Consider the following 25,834-nt stretch of genomic DNA (forward strand, 5'->3'; position numbering starts at 1 on the left):
AGGGGGAAATGAGCAGAGGGAGAGCCAGAGGGGGAAATGAGCAGAGGGAGAGCCAGAGGGGGAAATGAGCAGCGAGCCAGAGGGGGAAATGAGCAGCGAGCCAGAGGGGGAAATGAGCAGCGAGCCAGAGGGGGAAATGAGCAGCGAGCCAGAGGGGGAAATGAGCAGCGAGCCAGAGGGGGAAATGAGCAGCGAGCCAGCGGGGGAAATGAGCAGCGAGCCAGCGGGGGAAATGAGCAGCGAGCCAGCGGGGGAAACGAGCAGAGGGAGAGCGAGCCAGCGGGGGAAACGAGCAGAGGGAGAGCGAGCCAGCGGGGGAAACGAGCAGAGGGAGAGCGAGCCAGCGGGGGAAACGAGCAGAGGGAGAGCGAGCCAGCGGGGGAAACGAGCAGAGGGAGAGCGAGCCAGCGGGGGAAACGAGCAGAGGGAGAGCGAGCCAGCGGGGGAAACGAGCAGAGGGAGAGCGAGCCAGCGGGGGAAACGAGCAGAGGGAGAGCGAGCCAGCGGGGGAAACGAGCAGAGGGAGAGCGAGCCAGCGGGGGAAACGAGCAGAGGGAGAGCGAGCCAGCGGGGGAAACGAGCAGAGGGAGAGCGAGCCAGCGGGGGAAACGAGCAGAGGGAGAGCGAGCCAGCGGGGGAAACGAGCAGAGGGAGAGCGAGCCAGCGGGGGAAACGAGCAGAGGGAGAGCGAGCCAGCGGGGGAAACGAGCAGAGGGAGAGCGAGCCAGCGGGGGAAACGAGCAGAGGGAGAGCGAGCCAGCGGGGGAAACGAGCAGAGGGAGAGCGAGCCAGCGGGGGAAACGAGCAGAGGGAGAGCGAGCCAGCGGGGGAAACGAGCAGAGGGAGAGCGAGCCAGCGGGGGAAACGAGCAGAGGGAGAGCGAGCCAGCGGGGGAAACGAGCAGAGGGAGAGCGAGCCAGCGGGGGAAACGAGCAGAGGGAGAGCGAGCCAGCGGGGGAAACGAGCAGAGGGAGAGCGAGCCAGCGGGGGAAACGAGCAGAGGGAGAGCGAGCCAGCGGGGGAAACGAGCAGAGGGAGAGCGAGCCAGCGGGGGAAACGAGCAGAGGGAGAGCGAGCCAGCGGGGGAAACGAGCAGAGGGAGAGCGAGCCAGCGGGGGAAACGAGCAGAGGGAGAGCGAGCCAGCGGGGGAAACGAGCAGAGGGAGAGCGAGCCAGCGGGGGAAACGAGCAGAGGGAGAGCGAGCCAGCGGGGGAAACGAGCAGAGGGAGAGCGAGCCAGCGGGGGAAACGAGCAGAGGGAGAGCGAGCCAGCGGGGGAAACGAGCAGAGGGAGAGCGAGCCAGCGGGGGAAACGAGCAGAGGGAGAGCGAGCCAGCGGGGGAAACGAGCAGAGGGAGAGCGAGCCAGCGGGGGAAACGAGCAGAGGGAGAGCGAGCCAGCGGGGGAAACGAGCAGAGGGAGAGCGAGCCAGCGGGGGAAACGAGCAGAGGGAGAGCGAGCCAGCGGGGGAAACGAGCAGAGGGAGAGCGAGCCAGCGGGGGAAACGAGCAGAGGGAGAGCGAGCCAGCGGGGGAAACGAGCAGAGGGAGAGCGAGCCAGCGGGGGAAACGAGCAGAGGGAGAGCGAGCCAGCGGGGGAAACGAGCAGAGGGAGAGCGAGCCAGCGGGGGAAACGAGCAGAGGGAGAGCGAGCCAGCGGGGGAAACGAGCAGAGGGAGAGCGAGCCAGCGGGGGAAACGAGCAGAGGGAGAGCGAGCCAGCGGGGGAAACGAGCAGAGGGAGAGCGAGCCAGCGGGGGAAACGAGCAGAGGGAGAGCGAGCCAGCGGGGGAAACGAGCAGAGGGAGAGCGAGCCAGCGGGGGAAACGAGCAGAGGGAGAGCGAGCCAGCGGGGGAAACGAGCAGAGGGAGAGCGAGCCAGCGGGGGAAACGAGCAGAGGGAGAGCGAGCCAGCGGGGGAAACGAGCAGAGGGAGAGCGAGCCAGCGGGGGAAACGAGCAGAGGGAGAGCGAGCCAGCGGGGGAAACGAGCAGAGGGAGAGCGAGCCAGCGGGGGAAACGAGCAGAGGGAGAGCGAGCCAGCGGGGGAAACGAGCAGAGGGAGAGCGAGCCAGCGGGGGAAACGAGCAGAGGGAGAGCGAGCCAGCGGGGGAAACGAGCAGAGGGAGAGCGAGCCAGCGGGGGAAACGAGCAGAGGGAGAGCGAGCCAGCGGGGGAAACGAGCAGAGGGAGAGCGAGCCAGCGGGGGAAACGAGCAGAGGGAGAGCGAGCCAGCGGGGGAAACGAGCAGAGGGAGAGCGAGCCAGCGGGGGAAATGAGCAGGTAGGAACATAGAGCTAGAGAGTGCGTGCAGAGACAGAAGTATGGAATCATTGAAGATGAGGCTGCAGCTCCCAACCCAGGAATCCATTGGTTGATTGCAGTTGTGTGGGGTCACTGACAGGCACGCCATTTTTATGATGCAACAGGAGGCCCCCCTCCCTACAAAGAATTGGTCATGTGACCACCTGTAAATGATTGGTTGGTAAGTGAAGTTCTCCCCATAATAGAGGTCTCACCTCCTCCTCCCAGGCGAGGGTCCCTTCTTGCTGTCGGCTTTATTTGCAGATTTAGGAGATGAGGAAGAGGACGAGGATGAGGAAGAAGATGAAGAGCCTGAGCCCGATGAAGAGCTCGATGAGGAGGATGACGATGAGGAGGATGAGGAAGAAGAACTGGAGCTTCGGGATCGGCGGGGTTCTCCTTTAGCCACGGAGACCTCTTCCAGTGTCTTGGGTTCTGCTGGTGGTGGGCTGGGGACCCTGGTGGGGGGGAATCATAGAACACACAGGTCATCCACTAGTGTATGGGGAACACGCACTACAGCCCAGGTAGGTCACCACGGGGTCTTCAGAGCCAATACAACCCTCCCCCCCCCCCCCCCCCCGACAATATCCACCTCGAGGGATTCCTGACAAATCTCTAACAGCAACGGGCTCCATCCAGAAGTCGGCAGCTACCAGGGGCGCCGGAGATGTTCCAACGCCTTGGGGAAGCTTCAGGAAGTGTTCATGGATGGTCTGACTGCTGGACATGCTGGGATCTGATAGGTTGTCAGAGCCTTGGGCCTGCATTAACCCCGACCTTTCCTGGTCCCTACGGAGCCTAAACATGACAGCCCAAAACCAATAACACCAGCGCCACCTGTCAGTCAGAGGAGAGATTGCACACTCCTCCAGTCTACAGACCGCCGTGTCCCCTATGCTGCCTTGAAAGTGAGACTGAGGCTCCACAATACGCCAAAGATATCGGGAAGTACACTGGACGCCCCGCCGCCAGCAGGTACTGGACGCCCCGCCGCCAGCAGGTACTGGACGCCCCGCCGCCAGCAGGTATTGGACGCCCCGCCGCCAGCAGGTACTGGACGCCCCGCCGCCAGCAGGTACTGGACGCCCCGCCGCCAGCAGGTACTGGACGCCCCGCCAGACTTGACACCCAACAAGGCCAAATCTTCATTCAGACCGTAGGATCAAACGCCGCAGATGCAGAGCTCCGCTCCTCCCCCATGCCGGGGTGACAATCGTGTCCAATTCATGATCTATAGACACTCATGGCCTCCTGAACAGAGACTCCGCTGAAAACTTGGGATCTGGAGGCCCCAACGTTCCCAGGAAGTTGCAGGACAGACATCACCGGTGCCTAGGTCTCTGGGCCGGAAGTCGGGGTCTAATGGAAGTTTGAGGGGGTTTCTTACACCTAGGGATCCTGCATGGTGGCTGGGGGTCCAGCATAAAGCACCTACTTGGTTAAGGGTGTGCCCTGCCTGCCATTGGATGTGAGAACCTCAGTGGGGGGGTTCCCACGACTAGCAGGGGGAGAAAGCACCACTGAAAGCAATGGGAGGCTGCCAGGTCCTGCAGCTAATGGCAGCCACTAGGGGCTCCTGTGCACATTGCAGCACCTGCCGCCTCAGCAGGATGTGTTTTTGAAGCTTTAACCGCTTCCCTGCCACCCCCAAAACAGAAGTAAACAGGTATGGAGGAGTCATCACTTTGACCCATTCAGACATGGGTGTATTTTTAATGACTGTGCTCTGACATAAAGGTGCCTACAAACTCCTCTTGCTATGCATTTCCTTCAAGGTAATCCTAAAAGGTTGAACCCTTAATAAACAGAAAAATAATTACCTTTCTGCATCCAAAGAAACTGGGGCAGCCTTTGAGGAACTGGCTTCTGGCTCTGACCGCGAAGCTGAAGGACTCTTAGAGGATCTCTCCCGCCTCTTCTGCTGCGTTGGAGACATCAGACTTGGTCTATCTTGTTCTGTGGATCCATTAGCGTGACTCGGTGAATGGGGGGCCTTCTCGCCTTCCAAATTTACCACAGTAGCACAAGTTATGTTTTCTGATTCTAATTTTTGGTTGTCCGCAAGCTTTGATTCCATTTCAGAATTGTTCTCTCCACTTCTGGAAGATGGAGGAGTATCTGGAGCATCATTTGCTTTCAGAAGCCTTGGAGGAGACCTGCTACATTCATCCAGTGCTGTCCGGGGAAAAGAAGAACTAAGGCTTGCTGAAGAAGACTCTCCCTTGCTAGCAGAAAGTGCTTGGTCTTGGACGTTTGGCTCTCCAAGCACTGGGCTTTTTTGCAACCTCACAGCATGCTTCTCCAACTGTGGAGGAGATGGTGATCTCTGAGAATTATTTATATGAGACTGAACATTGCTGGACCTTGCTGGAGAGGTAGGATGAGATTTAGTGACAGGACTGGAGGATTTTGCTGGTGACCGTGGACTTTTGTGCCGTAAATCTGATTTATCTGTCCTTGGGGACCTGGAGCGTCCTCGCCCGCCTGACAAGCGAGTCCTTTCTCGACCAGGTGGTGATGGTGAACGGCCGCGTCTAGCCCCTCTGGTGATTTGTGCACTCCTATACCTATCAGAAGATCGGGACCTTGCTCGTCTTTCAGGTGACCTGGATCTCCTCTGTGGGCTCCAAGGTCTCCTTCTTCTAGTTGAGGAACTAGATCTTTCCCTCTGATAGTAAGGTCTCTCTCGTCGGTGTGGCGATCTTGATCTTCTTCTAGGAGAAGGTCTAGAATTTCCATGGCGGGAATACCGAGAAGAATCTGGTCTTGATAACGATCTTGACCGGCCTCTCCAAGGAGGTGACCCAGAACGACCACGACGAGAACGCCAAACTCGTGATCGAGACCCAGAATGGCCTTGTCTAGGAGATGAAGGGGACCGGCGACGAACCCATCTTCTATGCTCATGCCACGATGGCGACCGCCTGGAAGAGGATCTTGAGCGATTTCTAAATGGGTATCTGTCCGTCCTTGACCGTGAACGTGATCTAAATGCTCGAGGTGGCGTCCTTACTTGTCGTCGTGGTGGTGTCTTGGACATTCTTTTTCTGGATGGTGACCTTGAAGGCGATCGCCTTTTCTGTGGATGTATTTCCCTGCTTACTGGTGATCTAGAAGAGGAATGGGAATGGCTACGTTTCTCTTTGTCTGTCCATTTCCTTGTTTCACGCTTTGGTGACTCCGGAGACAGCTCCCTTTTAGCTGGCGATGCAATACGCCGTATAGGTGGAGGATCTGGCTTGGTGACCTTTTCAGAGGGTTTTGATCGATCAGATGTAGAATGCTCTTCTGAAGAGCTGTTCTCACTTGAAGAATCAGAGCTGCTGTCTTCAGAAGATGAATCAGAGCTACTAGACTTTGAGGAACTACGGGACTTGGGGCTTTTATTTGTCTGAGGAGTTACCGATACTCTACCAGTACTTTGTTCATCATGTGCAGTTGTCATGGAGTCCATCTGGCCATGAAGTGAATCAGTCTGAGCATTTGAAAAATCAGCTCCATCTAAAAGAGGTGGCTGAGGACTTGTCTGCTTTGGAGAAGGTTCACCTTTATATGTAATATCTGCAGGTGTTCTGACTTCACTTGGTTGAGAAACAGGACTGGTCGGTGGTGGTGAGGCATGCAACTTGTCTGCAGTGGCTTTACTGTCTGCAGCAGAAATGGGATACTCAACATAAGCATGAGGAACAGTCTCAGAATTTGATGCAATCATCTGAATCTCAAGGGATGCGCTCTCTTTTACCAAGGAGGACATCTCCAAACAGTGGACGGGGGAGTTGTGACTACCTTGATGATCATCCAGATTGACTTCTGCAGATGGAGATTTAGTTTGGTTGCACAGATCAGCATCTAAATGTTTTTCAGCAGCTGACTCTAATGGTTTGTCACAAACTGCATCTTCAACAGATTTTTGTTCTGGGGAATAACTGGTTGCAGGAGAATCATGGCTAATCCTTAGTCTTTTAGAGGGAGGAGATGTTGCCTTCTTTACAGGCGAAGAACTTGGTTCATCATCCTCTTCAGAAGACGAAGATGAGGAGGAGGAAGAGGACGACGATGAGGATGATGAGGAGGAAGAGGAGGCAGAGGATGAAGATGAGGAGGATGAAGATGAGGATGAACTGGATTTTTTTCTGTCAGATCTTTTCTTTGCCATATCTCGGACTGGGGATGAGTCATCCATCAGTGGAACTTCATTCCTGGAAATATCATGGTCAGATGAAATGGGCCCTTTCACAGGCATTTCAAGAACTGCTGGAACTGGGGAGGACACAGAGTCCTTGACAGGTTCATGGATCAGCCTATCCCTGCTCAGCCTTGACTCTGTTCCATTTACATCTAAAATAGGGGATGTAACTGAACATTCCTCCCTTTGCTCTGGACTTGCTTTGCTGGAAATTGTACTATGGTCTGGTTCCAGTTCAGATTTATTTGCAACTTCAGTTGCAATCTTTGATACCTCATCTTGAGAAATCTCACTATCAGAGGAGGTGTTGCTTTTTGAACAAGATCTTTTATCTGAAGAGGATTCATCTCTAGTAGGAGAAATGTCCATCTCTTCTTGCTTCTTTGGAGAAGGTTCTGGTTGTACCTGAAGTCGCTGTGTAATTGAGGACTTTGAAAATGCTGGAGACAAAGGTCCACCAGCAGAGGCATCCAAAGACTTCCCTTCGTTTCTGGAAGATGGAGACCGTGAATTATACTCTTCGTTTTCAGAGGATCGTGATTTGTATGGTGGTGTCCTTGATGCACAAATTTCAGGGGATCCTGAATGAGATTTTTTCTGAGGCGACCTGGGTTTAGTGTCTCGTTCAGATGAAGAATCAGAGCTAGAGGTACGTTTGTGAGATCTCTCTCTTAACTCAGTTACTGAGGACTTAGAATTGGCTTTTCTTGGGTGGTCTGATGATCTGGACCTTTCTCTAATCTGAGGGGATGCTGAATCATGTTTAGATAAACGAGAGACCTCTTTATTACTGTGAGAAGATTTTAGATTGGATTTTGAACCTGAAGAGGAATAAGAATCAGATCTTGCAGGATGTTGGTAAGATGTTCCAGAAACAGCTCCACCATGAAGTGGCTTACTCTTGGGGGGCCTTTCAGATGATGAGCCTGAACTATGCCTTTGCCTACCTACGTCAAACTTAGCTGAGCGGTCTGAAGAGGAACTCTCAGTACCCCTTGATCGTCGTCTTGGTAGTCGTTCAGATGACGACCTGGAGCTGGTTCTTTTTGGTTCAGGTCTGCTTCTTGACCCTCTCTCTGAAGAAGATCCCGAACTTGATCTGGTTGATTGCCTCCTAATTTTTTGTTGACTGTCTGAACCCGTTTGGGATTTTGCCATTTTGTTTCTAGGCCCTCTGTCTGGAGAAGACTCTGAACTGGACTTAGATTTTGCTGACCTCGATCTCTGCTCATTTTCTGATAAGGGTCTATTAGCAGGCAGAATAGATTTAACTGTACCATCTGGAGACGCCTCACATCTTTCCCTATATTTAGAGATTGGCTGATTTGAAGACTTAGGCCTAGCTTTGGACTTCTCTTCACGTTCTGATAAGGAGTCAGATCTACTTCTGCTCTGTAATGATTTTGCTTTGAGTTCCAAAGTGGATGAACGCTTTGTCCCTGGTTTAAGTCCTTTAGTGTCATGTTCTGACTGAACTCTTGATTCAGTGCTCTTTGACAACAGTTTAGCTCTGTATTCACGTTCTGTTGATGAACCAGACCCTTCTTTGCTGTGTGAACTGGAAGAGCCATCTTCACTTTCTGATGAAGAACGAGATCTATTTTTACCTAAAGCACGCGTCGAACCTTTCCTGTCTTCTGAAGACTGGAGTTTGGATTTTGGCCGGGATTCACGTTCTGAAGAGGACTCTGACCTATATTTATTACCAGAAGTTTTTAATTTGTCAAGAATGGGTCTTGACTCATCTTTTCGAGATGATCCATATTTACCCTCCATGGAACGACTCTGCAATGGAGATGCAGATGACCTTGTATGGGAAATTTTGGCCGACTCTTTAGATCCTGGTCTACGCTCAGGAGAAAGATTAGACTTCTTGGCCAGTGGGGCTCTAGACCTATTGATCTCTCCACCTCTGCTACGAATAGGTGAAGATTCTTCTGTCAACCTGCTTCTACGTGATGTCTGTGAGACGGGAGAGGCTGATGGACTTCGCCCTCCTGCACTCTTGTTATTTAGGGGCTCTGTACGTCCGGATGTCTTGTATATCTTTTCTTGTTCAGGAGAGCATCTATTTTGGCGCCCCTTTGGTTCTGGTGAGGAACTGTACCTTTTTTTGCTGGACTCCAATTTCTTATCCGTTTTTCTGGCCGAACCTTTTTCAGACGAAGGTGATCTTGATCTTCTTGATTTGGATCTAGATACAGACCTCTGGGATCGATCCCTTGATGAAATCTTTTTCAGGAATGGAGACACTGAACGTGATGAAGATTTTCTCCTGGAGGCCTGGGGTTTATCTCTGGGCGACGCTAACCTCTTTTGCGTCATTCTAGAAGACGACTGTTGCTTAGGAGATCGTGAGCGAGACTTCTTCTTTCCATATAATTGTGGACTACGGCTACGTGACTTAGAAGCTATAGAAGCATCAGAAGGTGACCTTCTCCTTTGATGTCTTGAGTTTGATCGTGACCCGTCTTTATCACGATACGTCACAGAAGGAGACCTTGCCCATTTTTGTTCAGATTTGGTCAGTTTCTTCTGCTTTGGAGACCGAGAGCGGGATCTTGTTCTCTTGACTGGCGAGCGAGTGCGTGATCTTTCCTGTCTGTCAGATGAGCGGGAATGTGACCTTTCCTTTCTCCGAGGAGAGCGTGTGATGGGGCTTACACGGCGAACTGGTGACCTAGACAGTGATCTTTTGGATGAATGGGTACGAGACCCTTCACTCTTTTTAGGAGTTTCAGATCTGTCTCGCTGCTGAGTTGATTTGTGTTTATCACCATGGGAAGACCTCTCTTTATCACGCTGGTGACGTGGAGGTGTTTGTGACATAGATCTCTGCCTTCGCTGGGGAGTTTTTGATCTGGCACGACGTGGGGGCGTTGGAGATGGCACTCGTGCTTTTTGGGGAGACTTAGAGGGAGAATGAGCTTTGCGCTTTGGACTCTTGGATTTTCTACGTCTAGGAGGGGTAGAAGGCGATCTGGCTTTGTGCTGAGGTGTTACTGATCGACCTTTCCTTGGTGGGCTCTTTGAAGTGGAACTCCTTCCTGGAGGGGATCTTAGTTTGCGTGGTCTCTGAGGACTAGGAGAAGCACTTTTCTTTGACCTCCTATCACGGTCCACCTGTCTAACCGGTGAGGGCCTCGTCCTTTTGTCCTCCGTTTGTGTTACTGACTTGCCATGCTTATCTCCAGCATCTGATTTGTAATTTTTTGTACTTTGCTTGCCACCAGCCTGACTCTTTCGCACATCTCTGACCTTCTCATGATCAGACACTTCACTTCCTGATGAAGACGATGATGAGGAGGAGGAAGAGGAGGAGGAGGAGGAGGAGGAGGAGGAGGATGAACGTGTAGCTTTTGAAGTCTTACTTGGGGCTGGTGGTGAGCGCTTATTACTAACACGCTTGTCATATTTGGATGAACTCTCTTGGGGTGCTCGTTCTGGGGAGGCTTGGTCTTGAGATGGGCTTCTCTCTCTTCTAGACCCTTTAGAAGATTGTGTCTGAGTAGCAGGAGATCGACGACGAAGAGGAGAATCTTTCCTCCTCAACCCTTCTGCTCCTTTGGCGTCTGAAGAGCGCTCCTTTGGACTGTCCCGCCGGCTTCTCTTTCGGGGTATGGGACTGGACGTGGGAGATGTTTCTCGGGAAGGTGATCGGTATGAATTCTTCTCAGCCTTGTCTCTGTGTCTGTCTTCTCTTTTATTATTTCGGTCAGTGGCTGTCCGGGAATTATTACGTCTTCTTGGAGACGGAGATGCTGAACGGTCTCGGACAGATGGCTCTTTCCTCAATCCCTTCTGTCAAAGACAGCACAAGGAACAGGCAAATGTTACTTACAATAAAATATTCAATCAATCTAATCTGAAATAAAGGAAATGAACCCCAAACACCCCACATGGCAACAATGTAGCCGAAAAGGTACATGGATTTTCCTTAGTCTGCTGGGCACATGTTTACCTTGCACCAATGGCAGCTCCATTTACTTTGAAGCAGCATACTCCTCAGATCTTCCCTCAAAGACTAATCTGATCATTTTGTGTCCATGGGACTGGATGCTTGTGGTTGCTCTATCCTCAGCACCACCCACCTCACCACCCCTGTGACCATCGGCAATTTTGTGGACATCATCATGGAAGGAACCATTGTATGGCACTGTACCCGAGCAGGAACTTCCTGCCTGTCTTACCTTATCGCTACCCAGCTCTACCTACTCGTGATTTGCCCCCCCCCATGAGTCAAGTAATCCTGCACTGCATTTGTGTTCCTTACTTACCTGTCTGAATCCAATGTAAAGTGGAGCTCCACCCAAAGGGGGAAGTTCCACCTTAAGGATTGGTCGCCCGCTCCTGTTAAGGATTGGCACGCCTTTGGGGAACGGGTACCCAAAATTGACAGGTAGGTACCCGCTCCCACTTCCGCTGCCTAGGCGATCAGAAAGTTGAAGTTGTCCTCCCCGTAGTCTTCTGGGACACGACAGGTCCCAGAACACTACGGGATCATTCAGAAAGCGCAGTGCTACTCGCGTATGTGCAATGGGCACCCGGCTGTGAAGACGCACGCTGTCACAGCCGGGTGCCCACACTGAAGATGCCGGCACCAGGAACACAGGGCGGCAGGTGACACGGGCTGTGGGGGACACATCCCAGGATCAAGGGTCAGGTAAGTGTCCATTTTTTAAAAGTCAGCAGCTGTAGTTTTTGTAGCTTCTGACTTTTATTTTTTTGGATAGAGACATGGGTGGAGGGAGACACGGATGGATGGGTGGGTGGGTGGAGGGAGACACGGATGGATGGGTGGGTGGGTGGAGGGAGACACGGATGGATGGGTGGGTGGGTGGAGGGAGACACGGGTGGGTGGGTGGAGGGAGACACGGATGGATGGGTGGGTGGGGGGAGGGAGGGAGACACGGATGGGTGGGTGGGGGGAGGGAGGGAGACACGGATGGGTGGGTGGGGGGAGGGAGGGAGACACGGATGGGTGGGTGGGTGGGGGGAGGGAGACACGGATGGGTGGGTGGGTGGGGGGAGGGAGACACGGATGGGTGGGTGGGTGGGGGGAGGGAGACACGGATGGGTGGGTGGGTGGGGGGAGGGAGACACGGATGGGTGGGTGGGTGGGGGGAGGGAGACACGGATGGGTGGGTGGGTGGGGGGAGGGAGACACGGATGGGTGGGTGGGTGGGGGGAGGGAGACACGGATGGGTGGGTGGGTGGGGGGAGGGAGACACGGATGGGTGGGTGGGTGGGGGGAGGGAGACACGGATGGGTGGGTGGGTGGGGGGAGGGAGACACGGATGGATGGGGGGAGGGAGACACGGATGGATGGGGGGAGGGAGACACGGATGGATGGGGGGAGGGAGACACGGATGGATGGGGGGAGGGAGACACGGATGGATGAGGGGAGGGAGACACGGATGGATGGGTGGGTGGGGGGAGGGAGACACGGATGGGTGGGTGGGTGGGGGGAGGGAGACACGGATTGGGTGGGTGGAGGGAGGGAGACACGGACGGGTGGGTGGAGGGAGGGAGACACGGATTGGGTGGGTGGAGGGAGGGAGACACGGATTGGGTGGGTGGAGGGAGGGAGACACGGATTGGGTGGGTGGAGGGAGGGAGGGAGACACGGATTGGGTGGGTGGAGGGAGGGAGGGAGACACGGATTGGGTGGGTGGAGGGAGGGAGACACGGATTGGGTGGGTGGAGGGAGGGAGACACGGATTGGGTGGGTGGAGGGAGGGAGACACGGATTGGGTGGGTGGAGGGAGGGAGACACGGATTGGGTGGGTGGAGGGAGGGAGACACGGATTGGGTGGGTGGAGGGAGGGAGACACGGATTGGGTGGGTGGAGGGAGGGAGACACGGATTGGGTGGGTGGAGGGAGGGAGACACGGATTGGGTGGGTGGAGGGAGGGAGACACGGATTGGGTGGGTGGAGGGAGGGAGACACGGATTGGGTGGGTGGAGGGAGGGAGACACGGATTGGGTGGGTGGAGGGAGGGAGACACGGATTGGGTGGGTGGAGGGAGGGAGACACGGATTGGGTGGGTGGAGGGAGGGAGACACGGATTGGGTGGGTGGAGGGAGACACGGATGGGTGGGTGGGTGGGGGGAGGGAGACACGGATTGGGTGGGTGGGTGGGGGGAGGGAGACACGGATTGGGTGGGTGGAGGGAGGGAGACACGGACGGGTGGGTGGAGGGAGGGAGACACGGACGGGTGGGTGGAGGGAGGGAGACACGGATTGGGTGGGTGGAGGGAGGGAGACACGGATTGGGTGGGTGGAGGGAGGGAGACACGGATTGGGTGGGTGGAGGGAGGGAGACACGGATTGGGTGGGTGGAGGGAGGGAGACACGGATTGGGTGGGTGGAGGGAGGGAGACACGGATTGGGTGGGTGGAGGGAGGGAGACACGGATTGGGTGGGTGGAGGGAGGGAGACACGGATTGGGTGGGTGGAGGGAGGGAGACACGGATTGGGTGGGTGGAGGGAGGGAGACACGGATTGGGTGGGTGGAGGGAGGGAGACACGGATTGGGTGGGTGGAGGGAGGGAGACACGGATTGGGTGGGTGGAGGGAGGGAGACACGGATTGGGTGGGTGGAGGGAGGGAGACACGGATTGGGTGGGTGGAGGGAGGGAGACACGGATTGGGTGGGTGGAGGGAGGGAGACACGGATTGGGTGGGTGGAGGGAGGGAGACACGGATTGGGTGGGTGGAGGGAGGGAGACACGGATTGGGTGGGTGGAGGGAGGGAGACACGGATGGGTGGGTGGAGGGAGACACGGATGGATGAACGGAGACACGGATGGAAATTTCGGTGGTCGAAACATTTCCGCTGAAAACACCCCTATAGGCTGATATGAAATACGCATCGATACCGAAAACAACCCCCCGCCTCCCCCTCGCCACTCGGTAGTTCTCAGCCCTACCTGAGTCCCCATTCATTGATCCCAGCACTGGGCATAGAGATCATTGAAGGAAAGATGGCCTCCACTCATCTCTATGCCCTTGGAGGACCATTATGTCACTTCCGGTTACAGCGCCGCCCTATAGCTTCCAGAAGTACTGCTACAGGGTGGCTTGGGTGCGCAAAATCATGTATATAGGAGATTTTGCATTTCCGGCTGTCAATCACCGGGTCCCGGCCAGTGATTGCTGAGGATCTCCGATGGGGGCGGGGAAGAACTGTTAGTAAACAAAACAGTCCTCCCTGTCAGCTCCTCCACTGCACAGCCCAGCCCTCCACCGCACTGCATAGCACACAGCACAGCCCTGCACTGCACTGCCACTGCACAGCCCAGCCATCCACTGCACTGCACAGCCCAGCCATCCACTGCACCGCATAGCACACAGCACAGCCCTCCACTGCACAGCCCAGCCCTCCACTGCACAGCCCAGCCCTCCACTGCACCGCATAGCACACAGCCCAGCCCTCCATTGCACAGCCCAGCCCTCCACTGCACAGCCCAGCCCTCCACTGCACAGCCCAGCCCTCCACTGCACAGCATGGCGCACAGCCCAGCCCTCCACTGCACAGCCCAGCCCTCCACTGCACAGCCCAGCCCTCCACTGCACAGCCCAGCCCTCCACTGCACAGCCCAGCCCTCCACTGCACAGCCCAGCCCTCCACTGCACAGCCCAGCCCTCCACTGCACTGCATAGCACACAGCACAGCCCTGCACTGCACAGCCACTGCACAGCCCAGCCATCCACTGCACCGCATAGCACACAGCACAGCCCTCCACTGCACAGCACAGCCCTCCACTGCACCGCATAGCACACAGCCCAGCCCTCCATTGCACAGCCCAGCCCTCCACTGCACAGCATAGCGCACAGCCCAGCCATCCACTGCACAGCCCAGCCCTCCACTGCACTGCATAGCACACAGCAGAGCCCTCCACTGCACTGCACAGCCCTGCACTGCACAGCCCAGCCATCCACTGCACCGCATAGCACACAGCACAGCCCTCCACTGCACAGCCCAGCCATCCACTGCACCGCATAGCACACAGCACAGCCCTCCACTGCACAGCACAGCCCTCCACTGCACAGCCCAGCCATCCACTGCACAGCACACTGCACAGCCATCCACAGCACTGCACAGCCATCCACAGCACTGCACTGCACAGCCATCCACAGCACAGCATAGCACACAGCACAGCCATCCACAGCACAGCCATCCACAGCACAGCACACTGCACAGCCATCCACAGCACTGCACAGCCATCCACAGCACAGCATAGCACACAGCACAGCCATCCACAGCACAGCACACTGCACAGCCATCCACAGCACTGCACAGCCATCCACAGCAGAGCACACTGCACAGCCATCCACAGCAGTGTGCTTACAGTGAAGCACACAGACCCCGCCACCTAGTAAACCAGCACACAGTTAACCCTTTGATTGCCCCTCAGGTTAACTAGATGAATGCTTTTTCTGATCCAATGCTGTACAGTGCAGAGGAGAGATATGGGCTCTTACTGACCCCTGATGTCTACATAAAGAGGACCCGTCACTAATTATTTCTATTACAGGAGAGGATTGCATTCCTTGTGATAGGAATAAAAGTGATTACAAACTTTTTTGTTTCTTTTCTTTTTTTAAAGTGACAGAAAAAAAAAAAAAAAAAAAAAAAGTTTAAAGGGTCCCCCTCGCCCCCCCCCATGATCACACGTAGTGGTTAACACATATGTAGTGTTCACCAGAATCAGGGGGGGTGGAGCCTGAACATGGCGGCTCGGGAGAGCGTGGAGTAAGTACTCCTCGCTCCCTTCCCCGAACATCTTCCCTATGAGGTCCCGGTCCCATAACTAGCTGCACTGGAGCAGCATTGGAGTCTGCTGGAGCCTACTGGAGTCTTACCCAGTCGGAGTGTGGTCGAGGAGACGGCGTGGCGGCGAGCCCAGAAGAGAGACGGCTGAGTTCCTCTTTCACTCGGCGTCTCTCGCGTTAGCTCCGGAGCAGGACTGAGGTTGCCCGGGAGACGAACATAGCGGCTCCCACACGTGGGTAGCCGCGGAGGAGCTCTGGGAGCAGAAGAAACAGCCGGCTTCCCGGCGTCCAGCAGCCCAGGGGAGACAAGTGAGTGATGTGTAGAGGTGTAAAGTGGAACGGTGCTACATACCTCTATACCACCTCCATCCCTCTAGCTCCCTTACCTCCTCCAACCCAGAAAATAAGAAAAGAAAGATAAAGGCTTAAAGAGACCCAAAGGAATCCCCCAAGGAAAGACAACTATAGGAGAGGACTGCATACTGAAAAGTATTCCAGTGTGGAGGGTGAGTGATAACATTGTGTATACTGCAGGGGTTGTTATATACTCCCTATATACTCTCTATATCCTGGACTTATGTATTGGATTTTTCTTCTCTGTACATCAGATTTAAGCAATGCTTTCATTGGGCGCAAAAGGAAATTGTATTTTCTAAGTTGAGAGAAGGAAATTGGGGATTCCTTGGGAGGGTCTGAAGGTTTGGAGGAGCTGAAGACATGAAAGGTAAAAATACAAAAGGGAGTGGGTCTAAGAACCCTCAAACTGGTTCGATTAAGAAGTATATACCACAAGGAAATTTGACCCCAGAAAGACCTCAAGGAGTGAGTGAAAAAAGTGAACTGGAAATAAGTCTGGATAATAGTCCGAGACTTTCCCTGGGACCGGTATATAATAGTCAACAACCACCGGAAGGTATAGGGCCGAGAGAAATTGAAAGAGATCTGCAAATACCAAATAAAAAGGAAATGGCGGAGATGTTTAAAAATTTGGAATTATCAATAAAGCAAGAGATGGGCATAATCCGGGAAGAATTAGAACAACTGCTAACCAGGATGGAGGAAACAGAGGAAAAAGTTCAGGGTCATGCTCAAGTTATCCCAAAATTAGAGAGATGGATAATAGACAATAGAAAAGAACAAAAAAGATTGTTTTTTATGATGGAAGAACAAGAAAATAGAGAAAGGAGAAATAACTTAAGAGTAAGAGGAGTCCCAGAGTTGACCCAGGGGGAGGACTTAAAAGAGTTAATCCGCAAAATCTTGAACTCCATAGTGGATAAAGCTGAGGTGGTGATGTTTAAACTGGATGGAGTGTACAGGATAGGGAAGTACCAACAAGAAAAAAGATTTGAAAAACCAAGAGATATAATAGTTAAATTCCACAATTTTGGAGATAAAGAGGAGATATGGAGAAAGATTAGGGGAAGAACAAATATTCCATATGGAGAGAAAAATATCCAAATTTTTGCGGACTTAACAGCAGAGACTTTGAGAAGAAAGAAAACATTGAAACCTTTATTAGAAGAGATGAAAAAACATAATGTGAAATATAGATGGGGACAAGCAGCGAGTCTGATCGGTTGGAGGGATGGAATTTCGGCAACTCTGAGATTTCCGGAAGATATGAAAAATTTTTGTGATAAATTTGGATTGCAGAGACTGGAGATACCGGGTTGGGAAGTGGAGGAGGGAGACTTATATACCAGTAGGGAAGGAAAGTGGCAGCTAGTTGGAAGAGTAAATAGAGAGCTATCAGATAAAGGGACCCCGGGGAGGAGGGGGGGAAGGGGAGCGGCCATGAGCGGAGCCGAACCTCCAAGGTAGGGATCAGAGGTGGAGTATGATCCAAAGGCAAAGAAGGCCTTGGGGGTGGGTGGGTGGGGGGAGTTGGGGGAGGGGGGAGATGGGGAGGGTGGGAGGGAGGGGGGAGGGGATGGGAGTTGGGCGGGAGGGTGGGAGGGGAGGAGGTATTGGGGTAATACTCTGTATGACAGAAAGGATAAAGAGGAAGAGGCAATTTGGAAGAGGGATGGAGTTAATTGGGAATGATGGAAGAAATACAGTTTATAACCTATAATGTGAACGGGCTGAGTTGTCCAGGGAAGAGATTTAGGTTGTTTAATGAGTTACATCACAGGGCTACGTCAGTGGTATTTTTACAGGAGACGCACTTTGAGATAGAGGCAAACGTGAAATTGAAATCTAGATACTACCCAACATGGTACTATGCAGATTCTCCAATTAAAAGAGCAAAAGGGGTCGCAATAGGTTTGGCAAAGAATATGAGATTTGAGCTGGAGGATAGAAGAACTGACCCGGAGGGGAGGTTTTTGTTCTTAAAAGGTAGACTGCAGGGGATTGAGTGTACTTTAGCCAATATATACTGCCCTAATAAAAATCCGGAGATGTATATGAAGGGCCTGTTGAAAAAATTAATGGAATTTAAAAAAGGGCGCTTGATTGTAGCTGGAGACCTAAATCTCTGTATGGACCCACAAAAGGATAATACCTCTTCTGTGCAAAGAGAGGGGAGTAGGTCTCTGAGAGTCTTGAAAAAAGCGATGCATGAATATCAACTAGTGGACACTTGGAGAATAACGCATATGAAAGACAGAGACTATACCTTCTTCTCTAATGCACATGAGATATACTCGAGATTAGATTACATCTTAATAGACCATCAACTTATAGATCATCTGGTTAAAATTGACATAGAGACAAGGACGTTCTCGGACCATGCCCCGGTCGTAATGAAAATGGGATGGGGAAGAAGGTGGACTGGAGGATTAGGGTGGAGGTTAAATGAGGCTCTTCTTCTGGATGAGGATGTAGTTCAGAAAATCGAGAGAGAGATTAAGGTATACTTTAAGGAGAATGAAACTGAGGAAGTATCGATAGCTACAGTCTGGGAAAGCCACAAGGTATTCATAAGAGGAATCTTGATAGCGGCAGGAGCAAGGAAGAAAAAGGAAAGAAGAGAGAGGGTCAGTGGGCTTTTAAAAGAAATATTGGACTTGGAGCAGATCCATAAAAAGAAAATAACAAAAGATACGAGACAGAAGCTATTAGATAAAAAAGATGAGCTAGAGAGGTTGATGGATGAGGAAAAGAGAAGAGTATACAACAGGGTTTTGAATGAGAGATATAGATGGGGAGACAGACCAGGAAGATATCTAATGAGAGCTTTGAATAAAAAGAAAAATAGGAACTATATAGAAAAGATAAAAAGTTCAAAGGGGGAGCTGGTCCACTCAAATAAAGAGATTATTAAAGTGTTTACGGAGTATTACAAAAAGTTATATAATATTAGTCCCCAAGGCCCTCTAAAAGAAGCTCAAGAGGGAATTAATGAAATAAAGATGACATACTTAAAAAATGCGGGATTACCAAAACTAAGTGAAGCACAGTTGAATGCTCTAGACGCAGAAATCTCCCAGGAAGAAATTAAAATAGCATTAAGAAGCACAGCGGGGGGAAAAAGCCCAGGCCCGGATGGCTATACAGTTAAGTACTATAAGAAATTTAGTGAAGTACTGTTACCCAAGCTGGAGAAATATATGAATGCTTTGGGAGGTGGGATGGAAGTGAGGAGAGAATCCCTACAGGCCCATGTAGTACTTATTCACAAGGAGGGAAAAGATCCATCTCAATGTTCCAGCTATAGACCTATCTCATTATTGAACACAGACACTAAACTGTATGCAAAGGTGTTAGCAAACAGGTTGAAGGATCTGATGCCTGAATGGATCCATGGAGACCAGGTGGGCTTTGTACCGGGGAGAGAAGGTAGAGACAACGGCTTGAGAACCCTGATGCTTATTCAGAAAAGTAGAAAAGGGAAGGCCCCGGTGGTGCTCTTGTCAATTGATGCAGAGAAGGCATTTGATAGAGTGGACTGGGGCTTTATGATGGACAACTTAAAAGTGCTGGGGATAGGTGTTAGAATGCGAGAATGGATAAGTAAATTATATAGGGAGCCTACTGCAATCATCACGGTAAATGGGGAGAGATCAGAACCCATTGGAATGTCTAATGGTACAAGACAGGGCTGCCCACTGTCCCCTTTACTATATGTACTATCACTTGAACCTCTGCTGTCAATAATAAGAAAAAGTGGATCGGTAAAGGGAATTCAGATAGAATCCATAGAACATAGAGTTGCGGCCTTTGCGGACGACTTGTTGTTCTATGTGGGGAATCCCCTAATAACTCTCCCAAATATAATGAAGATTCTGAAGGAGTACGGTGAACTATCAAATCTAAAAATTAATCCAACGAAAACGGAGATCCTGAATATTAATATATCAAAGAATGAAAAAGAAAAACTACAAAAAGAATTTCCCTTTATATGGAGAGAAAAAGAGATAAAATACCTAGGAATAAAACTCACTGCCTCATCTAAGCATTTGTATAGATTAAACTATATCTCTTTGATAAACGAGATCAGGGAAGATTTAAAAAGACTAGAAGGAGGAAATCCATCCTGGATAGGACGTATAAACTTAGTCAAAATGGTAATTATGCCTAAAATACTGTATAGATTTCAAATGGTACCAATTAAAATTCCAGAAGCCTTCTTTAAGATAATGAAAAAAATGTTAACAAGATACATATGGAAGAATAAAAAACCTAGAATAGCATATGAAACATTGAGTAGGACTAAAGAGAAAGGGGGATTGGGTCTACCAGATGTCAAGAGATACTATAAAGCAGTGGTCTTAGCAAGAATATATGACTGGACATTTAACCATAAGGGGAAAAGCTGGGTAACAATTGAGAATGATCTTAGTGGCATTAGATTGAGTCAGATGATATGGGTTCCACCACAGTTTAGGGGAATTAAAGAAAGTACAAGTATCTACACTTTAAATGTCTTTAGGGTATGGGACAATTTACACAAAAACATGAAATGGGAATTCAATTCTATATTAATGCCTCTCACAAATACTGAGTACTTTCCCCCGGGAAAGAATAAGATATCAGGGAGATGGTTTAGAAAGGAGGATACCCAACTGAGAGATGTTTTGGTGGAGGGGAAATTGAGATCACTTAAAGATTTAATAGAGAAGAAGGGAGATATTTTTATTAGAATAGATGAGTGGAAATATCATCAATTGAAATGTTTTATTGGAAATTTACCGAAACCCCTGAGAATAAAACAGGAGTGGAATATGTTTGAAAAGTTGTTAGAGACACGAAAGGATGGGAAACACGGTATTTCAAAAGTGTATAGAATACTCACAGAATTAGACACAAACACAAAGTTAAACTTTATAACAAAATGGGAAAGAGATATGGGAGTTGAGTTTGACGAAGATAGACAGAGAAAGTTGTTTAGATTGATACACGATAATATTAGTACGAGGGAGGTTGAGGTTAATTATAAGTGTGTGACACGATGGCACATTACACCGAGTGTAGAACACAAGATGAACGGGGAAAATTCAAATATGTGTTGGAGAGGATGTGGAGAGATCGGCACGGTGTTTCACATATGGTGGGAATGCCCGAAGATCCAGGCTTTTTGGAGGATAATAGTCAAATTGATTAAAGAAATAACTGAAGTTGACATAGGGTTAGACCCAACGACGTGCCTCCTACACAATGTGGAGACATCAGTAAATAAATATAAAGATTCAGGTATATGGTACTTCTTGAATGCTGCGAAAGGGTTGATACCCAAGTTTTGGCGGAAATCGGAGGTACCGAAGGAGGAAGACTGGATTAATAGAGTAAATCAGATAGGTAGAATGGAAAGATCATACCATATGCAGGAAGATAAGATGAGAGTTTATTCTAGGAGGTGGGAAAAGTGGGAAAGAGCAAGATTAAAAGAGAAATATAGGAAAATATAAACTAACATGTTAGCAAAGCCTCAAGAGATTAGAATGGGCTAGAGTTTGCAGAGGGGGAGGAGGGGGGATGAGGGGTGGGAAGGAGGGGTTGTGGGATGGGGAAGAAAAGAGTTTTTATAGTAAGGGAAAGGGTAGAAACGTCATAAATGTTTATTTGTATAAGAATTTTTTTCCCTTTGGGTTTTTGTATTAATATGAAAAAATTTAATAAATATTTAAATTTAAAAAAAAAAACACATATGTAGTGTTCAATCCACACACATGAGGTATCGCCACAAACGTGGGAGCGAGAGCGATGATTCTCACACCAGACCTCCTCTGTGACGTCACGCTGCTAACCTGTGGAAACGTTTAAAGCGTCACTCATGGAGACTGAATTACAGTAGTTTGGCGCCATTTCACAAGTGTGCGCAATTTTAAAGGGAGACATGTTGGGTATCTATTTACTCGGCATAACATCATCTTTCACATTTTACTAAAATATTGGGGTATATATTGTGGGGGGTTTTTAATCACTAAAGTGCATCTTTTTATTAAAAAAAAAAAAACTGCGTTTGAAAAATATATTGATTTTTTTTAAAAAACTGTCCATTTTGATGCTGGTTTTCGGCGAAGTGCATCCTGAATTTTCAGTTATGGATGGAGACATGGAGGAATGCATAAAATCGATGGAGAGATGGAAAGAGGCATGGGGGGGAGGCATGGAAAGAGGCATGGGGGGGGAGACATGGAGGGACGCATGGGGGGGGAGACATGGAGGGACGCATGGGGGGGGAGACATGGAAAGAGGCATGGGGGGGGAGACATGGAGGGACGCATGGGGGGGGAGACATGGAAAGAGGCATGGGGGGGGAGACATGGAGGGACGCATGGGGGGGGGGGGGGGGGGGGAGACATGGAGGGACGCATGGGGGGGGGGGGGGAGACATGGAGGGACGCATGGGGGGGGGGGAGACATGGAGGGACGCATGGGGGGGGGAGACATGGAGGGACGCATGGGGGGGGGAGACATGGAGGGACGCATGGGGGGGGGGGAGACATGGAGGGACGCATGGATGGATGAATAGAAGGAGACATGGATGCATGGAGAGAGGCATGGATGCATGGAGGGAGGCATGGATGCATGGAGAGAGGCATGGATGCATGGAGAGAGGCATGGATGCATGGGGGGAGGCATGGATGCATGGGGGGAGACATGGAGGGAGGCATGGGGGGAGACATGGAGGGAGGCATGGGGGGAGGCATGGAAAGAGGCATGGGGGGGGGAGACATGGAGGGACGCATGGGGGGGGAGACATGGAGGGACGCATGGGGGGGGGGGGGGGGGAGACATGGAGGGACGCATGGGGGGGAGACATGGAGGGACGCATGGGGGGGAGACATGGAGGGACGCATGGGGGGGGGAGACATGGAGGGACACATGGATGGATGAATGGAAGGAGACATGGATGCATGGAGAGAGGCATGGATGCATGGGGGGAGGCATGGATGCATGGGGGGAGGCATGGATGCATGGGGGGAGGCATGGATGCATGGGGGGAGGCATGGATGCATGGGGGGAGGCATGGATGCATGGGGGGAGGCATGGATGCATGGGGGGGTGGCATGGGGGGAGACATGGAGGGAGGCATGAGGGGGAGACATGGAGGGAGGCATGGGGGGGAGACATGGAGGGAGGCATGGGGGGGAGACATGGAGGGAGGCATGGGGGGGAGACATGGAGGGAGGCATGGGGGGGAGACATGGAGGGAGGCATGGGGGGGAGACATGGAGGGAGGCATGGGGGGGAGACATGGAGGGAGGCATGGGGGGGAGACATGGAGGGAGGCATGGGGGGGAGACATGGAGGGAGGCATGGGGGGGAGACATGGAGGGAGGCATGGGGGGGAGACATGGAGGGAGGCATGGGGGGGAGACATGGAGGGAGGCATGGGGGGGAGACATGGAGGGAGGCATGGGGGGGAGACATGGAGGGAGGCATGGGGGGGAGACATGGAGGGAGGCATGGGGGGGAGACATGGAGGGAGGCATGGGGGGGAGACATGGAGGGAGGCATGGGGGGAGACATGGAGGGAGGCATGGGGGGGAGACATGGAGGGAGGCATGGGGGGGAGACATGGAGGGAGGCATGGGGGGAGACATGGAGGGAGGCATGGGGGGAGACATGGAGGGACGCATGGGGGGAGACATGGAGGGACGCATGGGGGGAGACATGGAGGGACGCATGGGGGGAGACATGGAGGGACGCATGGGGGGAGACATGGAGGGACGCATGGGGGGAGACATGGAGGGACGCATGGGAGGAGACATGGAGGGACGCATGGGGGGAGGCATGGAGGGACGCATGGGGGGAGGCATGGAGGGACGCATGGAGGGAGACATGGAGGGAGACATGGAGGGAGGCATGGAGGGAGGCATGGAGGGAGGCATGGAGGGAGGCATGGAGGGAGGCATGGAGGGACGCATGGAGGGACGCATGGGGGGGAGACATGGAGGGACGCATGGGGGGAGACATGGGGGGACGCATGGGGGGAGACATGGAGGGACGCATGGGGGGAGACATGGAGGGACGCATGGGGGGAGACATGGAGGGACGCATGGGGGGAGACATGGAGGGACGCATGGGGGGAGACATGGAGGGACGCATGGGGGGAGACATGGAGGGACGCATGGGGGGAGACATGGAGGGACGCATGGGGGGAGACATGGAGGGACGCATGGGGGGAGACATGGAGGGACGCATGGGGGGAGACATGGAGGGACGCATGGGGGGAGACATGGAGGGACGCATGGGGGGAGACATGGAGGGACGCATGGGGGGAGACATGGAGGGACGCATGGGGGGAGACATGGAGGGACGCATGGGGGGAGACATGGGGGGAGGCATGGAGGGAGGCATGGAGGGAGACATGGGACGCATGGAGGGACGCATGGGGAGGAGACATGGAGGGACGGAGGGAGGCGCGGAGACGTGGAGGGAGACATACATGGATGGATGGAGACATACATGGATGGATGGATGGAGACACGGATAGATGGATGGAGACACGGATAGATGGATGGAGACATGGATGGAGACACGGATGGATGGATGGAGACATGGATGGAGACACGGATGGAGACACGGATGGATGGATGGAGACACGGATGGATGGATGGAGACACGGATGGATGGATGGAGACACGGATGGATGGAGACACGGATGGATGGATGGAGACATGGATAGATTGAGACATGGATAGATTGATGGATGATGGAGACACGGATAGATGGATGGAGACACGGATAGATGGATGGAGACACGGATAGATGGATGGAGACACGGATAGATGGATGGAGACACGGATAGATGGATGGAGACACGGATGGAGACACGGATAGATGGATGGAGACACGGATAGATGGATGGAGACACGGATGGAGACACGGATAGATGGATGGAGACACGGATAGATGGATGGAGACACGGATAGATGGATGGAGACACGGATGGAGACATGGATGGAGACACGGATGGATGGAGACACGGATGGAGACACGGATGGATGGATGGAGACACGGATGGATGGATGGAGACACGGATGGATGGATGGAGACACGGATGGATGGATGGAGACACGGATGGATGGATGGAGACACGGATGGATGGATGGAGACACGGATGGATGGATGGAGACACGGATGGAGACACGGATGGATGGAGACACGGATGGAGACATGGATGGATGGATGGAAACACGGATGGATGGAAGGAGACACGGATGGATGGAAGGAGACACGGATGGATGGAAGGAGACACGGATGGATGGATGGAGACACGGATGGATGGATGGAGACACGGATGGATGGCTTTGTGTTGAATATTGGTTTTGGATTGTGGTGCTCGGATGCCGTGTAGTTCCACTTGAACACTGATGGATGTAGCAGTGTGCAGGTGGTGCAGGCGGTGACTGAGGGTAGATTTCTCCCCTCATAGACCGGCCCACTGAAGGCCATTGATGTGGAAACGTGGCCCCTGTAGGTGTCCATCGCTGGTCACATGCACCACTATAGCGGCTGCAGGCCACAGAAAGGCGAAGACGGGAACTTCTGGGGCCACGCAGGAGGGGAGGGCGTGACTCAAGTGCAGCTCACAATGGATCCTGCCATTACTAAGGACACAACGTGGCCGGCTCAGGAGTCAGGAGCAGGACACCTAATACAGGGGTGTTTGTTATACCACCCTCCCCTCCCCCCCAGAACCACGGACAGCACCAAACATGGAACACAGCAGGGTCCTACAATACTGACACTCACCTCCCTGGGGGGTGGCTCTGGGCTCCGCCCCCTGTCACCTCGGCGATTTCGGGTGGGGGTCACGGATCTCGGTCTCTCTGGGCTCTGCCTTTTGGTGTTGGACTTGTTCTGTCTGTCAGATTTGGTTTTAGAGGGACTGCTTCTGGATCTACAAGGACAGAAAATAAACACGGTGAACTATACAACACAGAGCCGGGATGGAGGACCACCTTCTACAGACGCTCTGCGGGGGGGGGAGATGGGGGGGTCAGTGTCCCCGATCCCCGTCACACCAGTCATACAATGGCGCTGCACTGTGCTGGGGACCGCAAGGGAGAACATTGATGAAATATAACATTTTATTCAATGTCTTTATTAAAGAAAAAATTGTGAGCAAAATTAAAATTACAATTTGGGGGGATTTGTACTGTCCT

General features: G+C 52.4%; 1 protein-coding gene across 1 annotated transcript in view; it reads right to left on the reverse strand.

The window, feature by feature from the left end:
- Positions 1 to 25,834, reverse strand: part of LOC149444797 (uncharacterized) — a gene marked incomplete at its 5' end in the record, with an annotated part of 34,335 nt that overhangs the window by 2,895 nt on the left and 5,606 nt on the right. Inside the window, 3 exons of the mRNA XM_089654512.1 lie at positions 2,517 to 2,759; positions 4,125 to 10,291; positions 25,422 to 25,569. Of these exons, the coding sequence (XP_089510638.1) occupies positions 2,517 to 2,759; positions 4,125 to 10,291; positions 25,422 to 25,569 (6,558 nt within the window). The remainder of the gene's footprint in view (positions 1 to 2,516; positions 2,760 to 4,124; positions 10,292 to 25,421; positions 25,570 to 25,834) is intronic.

The sequence above is a fragment of the Staurois parvus genome, unplaced genomic scaffold, assembly GCF_062004578.1.
Source record: "Staurois parvus isolate SC_StPar_1 unplaced genomic scaffold, SC_StPar_1.0 ptg000771l, whole genome shotgun sequence".
NCBI classification, from domain to species: Eukaryota; Metazoa; Chordata; class Amphibia; order Anura; family Ranidae; genus Staurois; species Staurois parvus.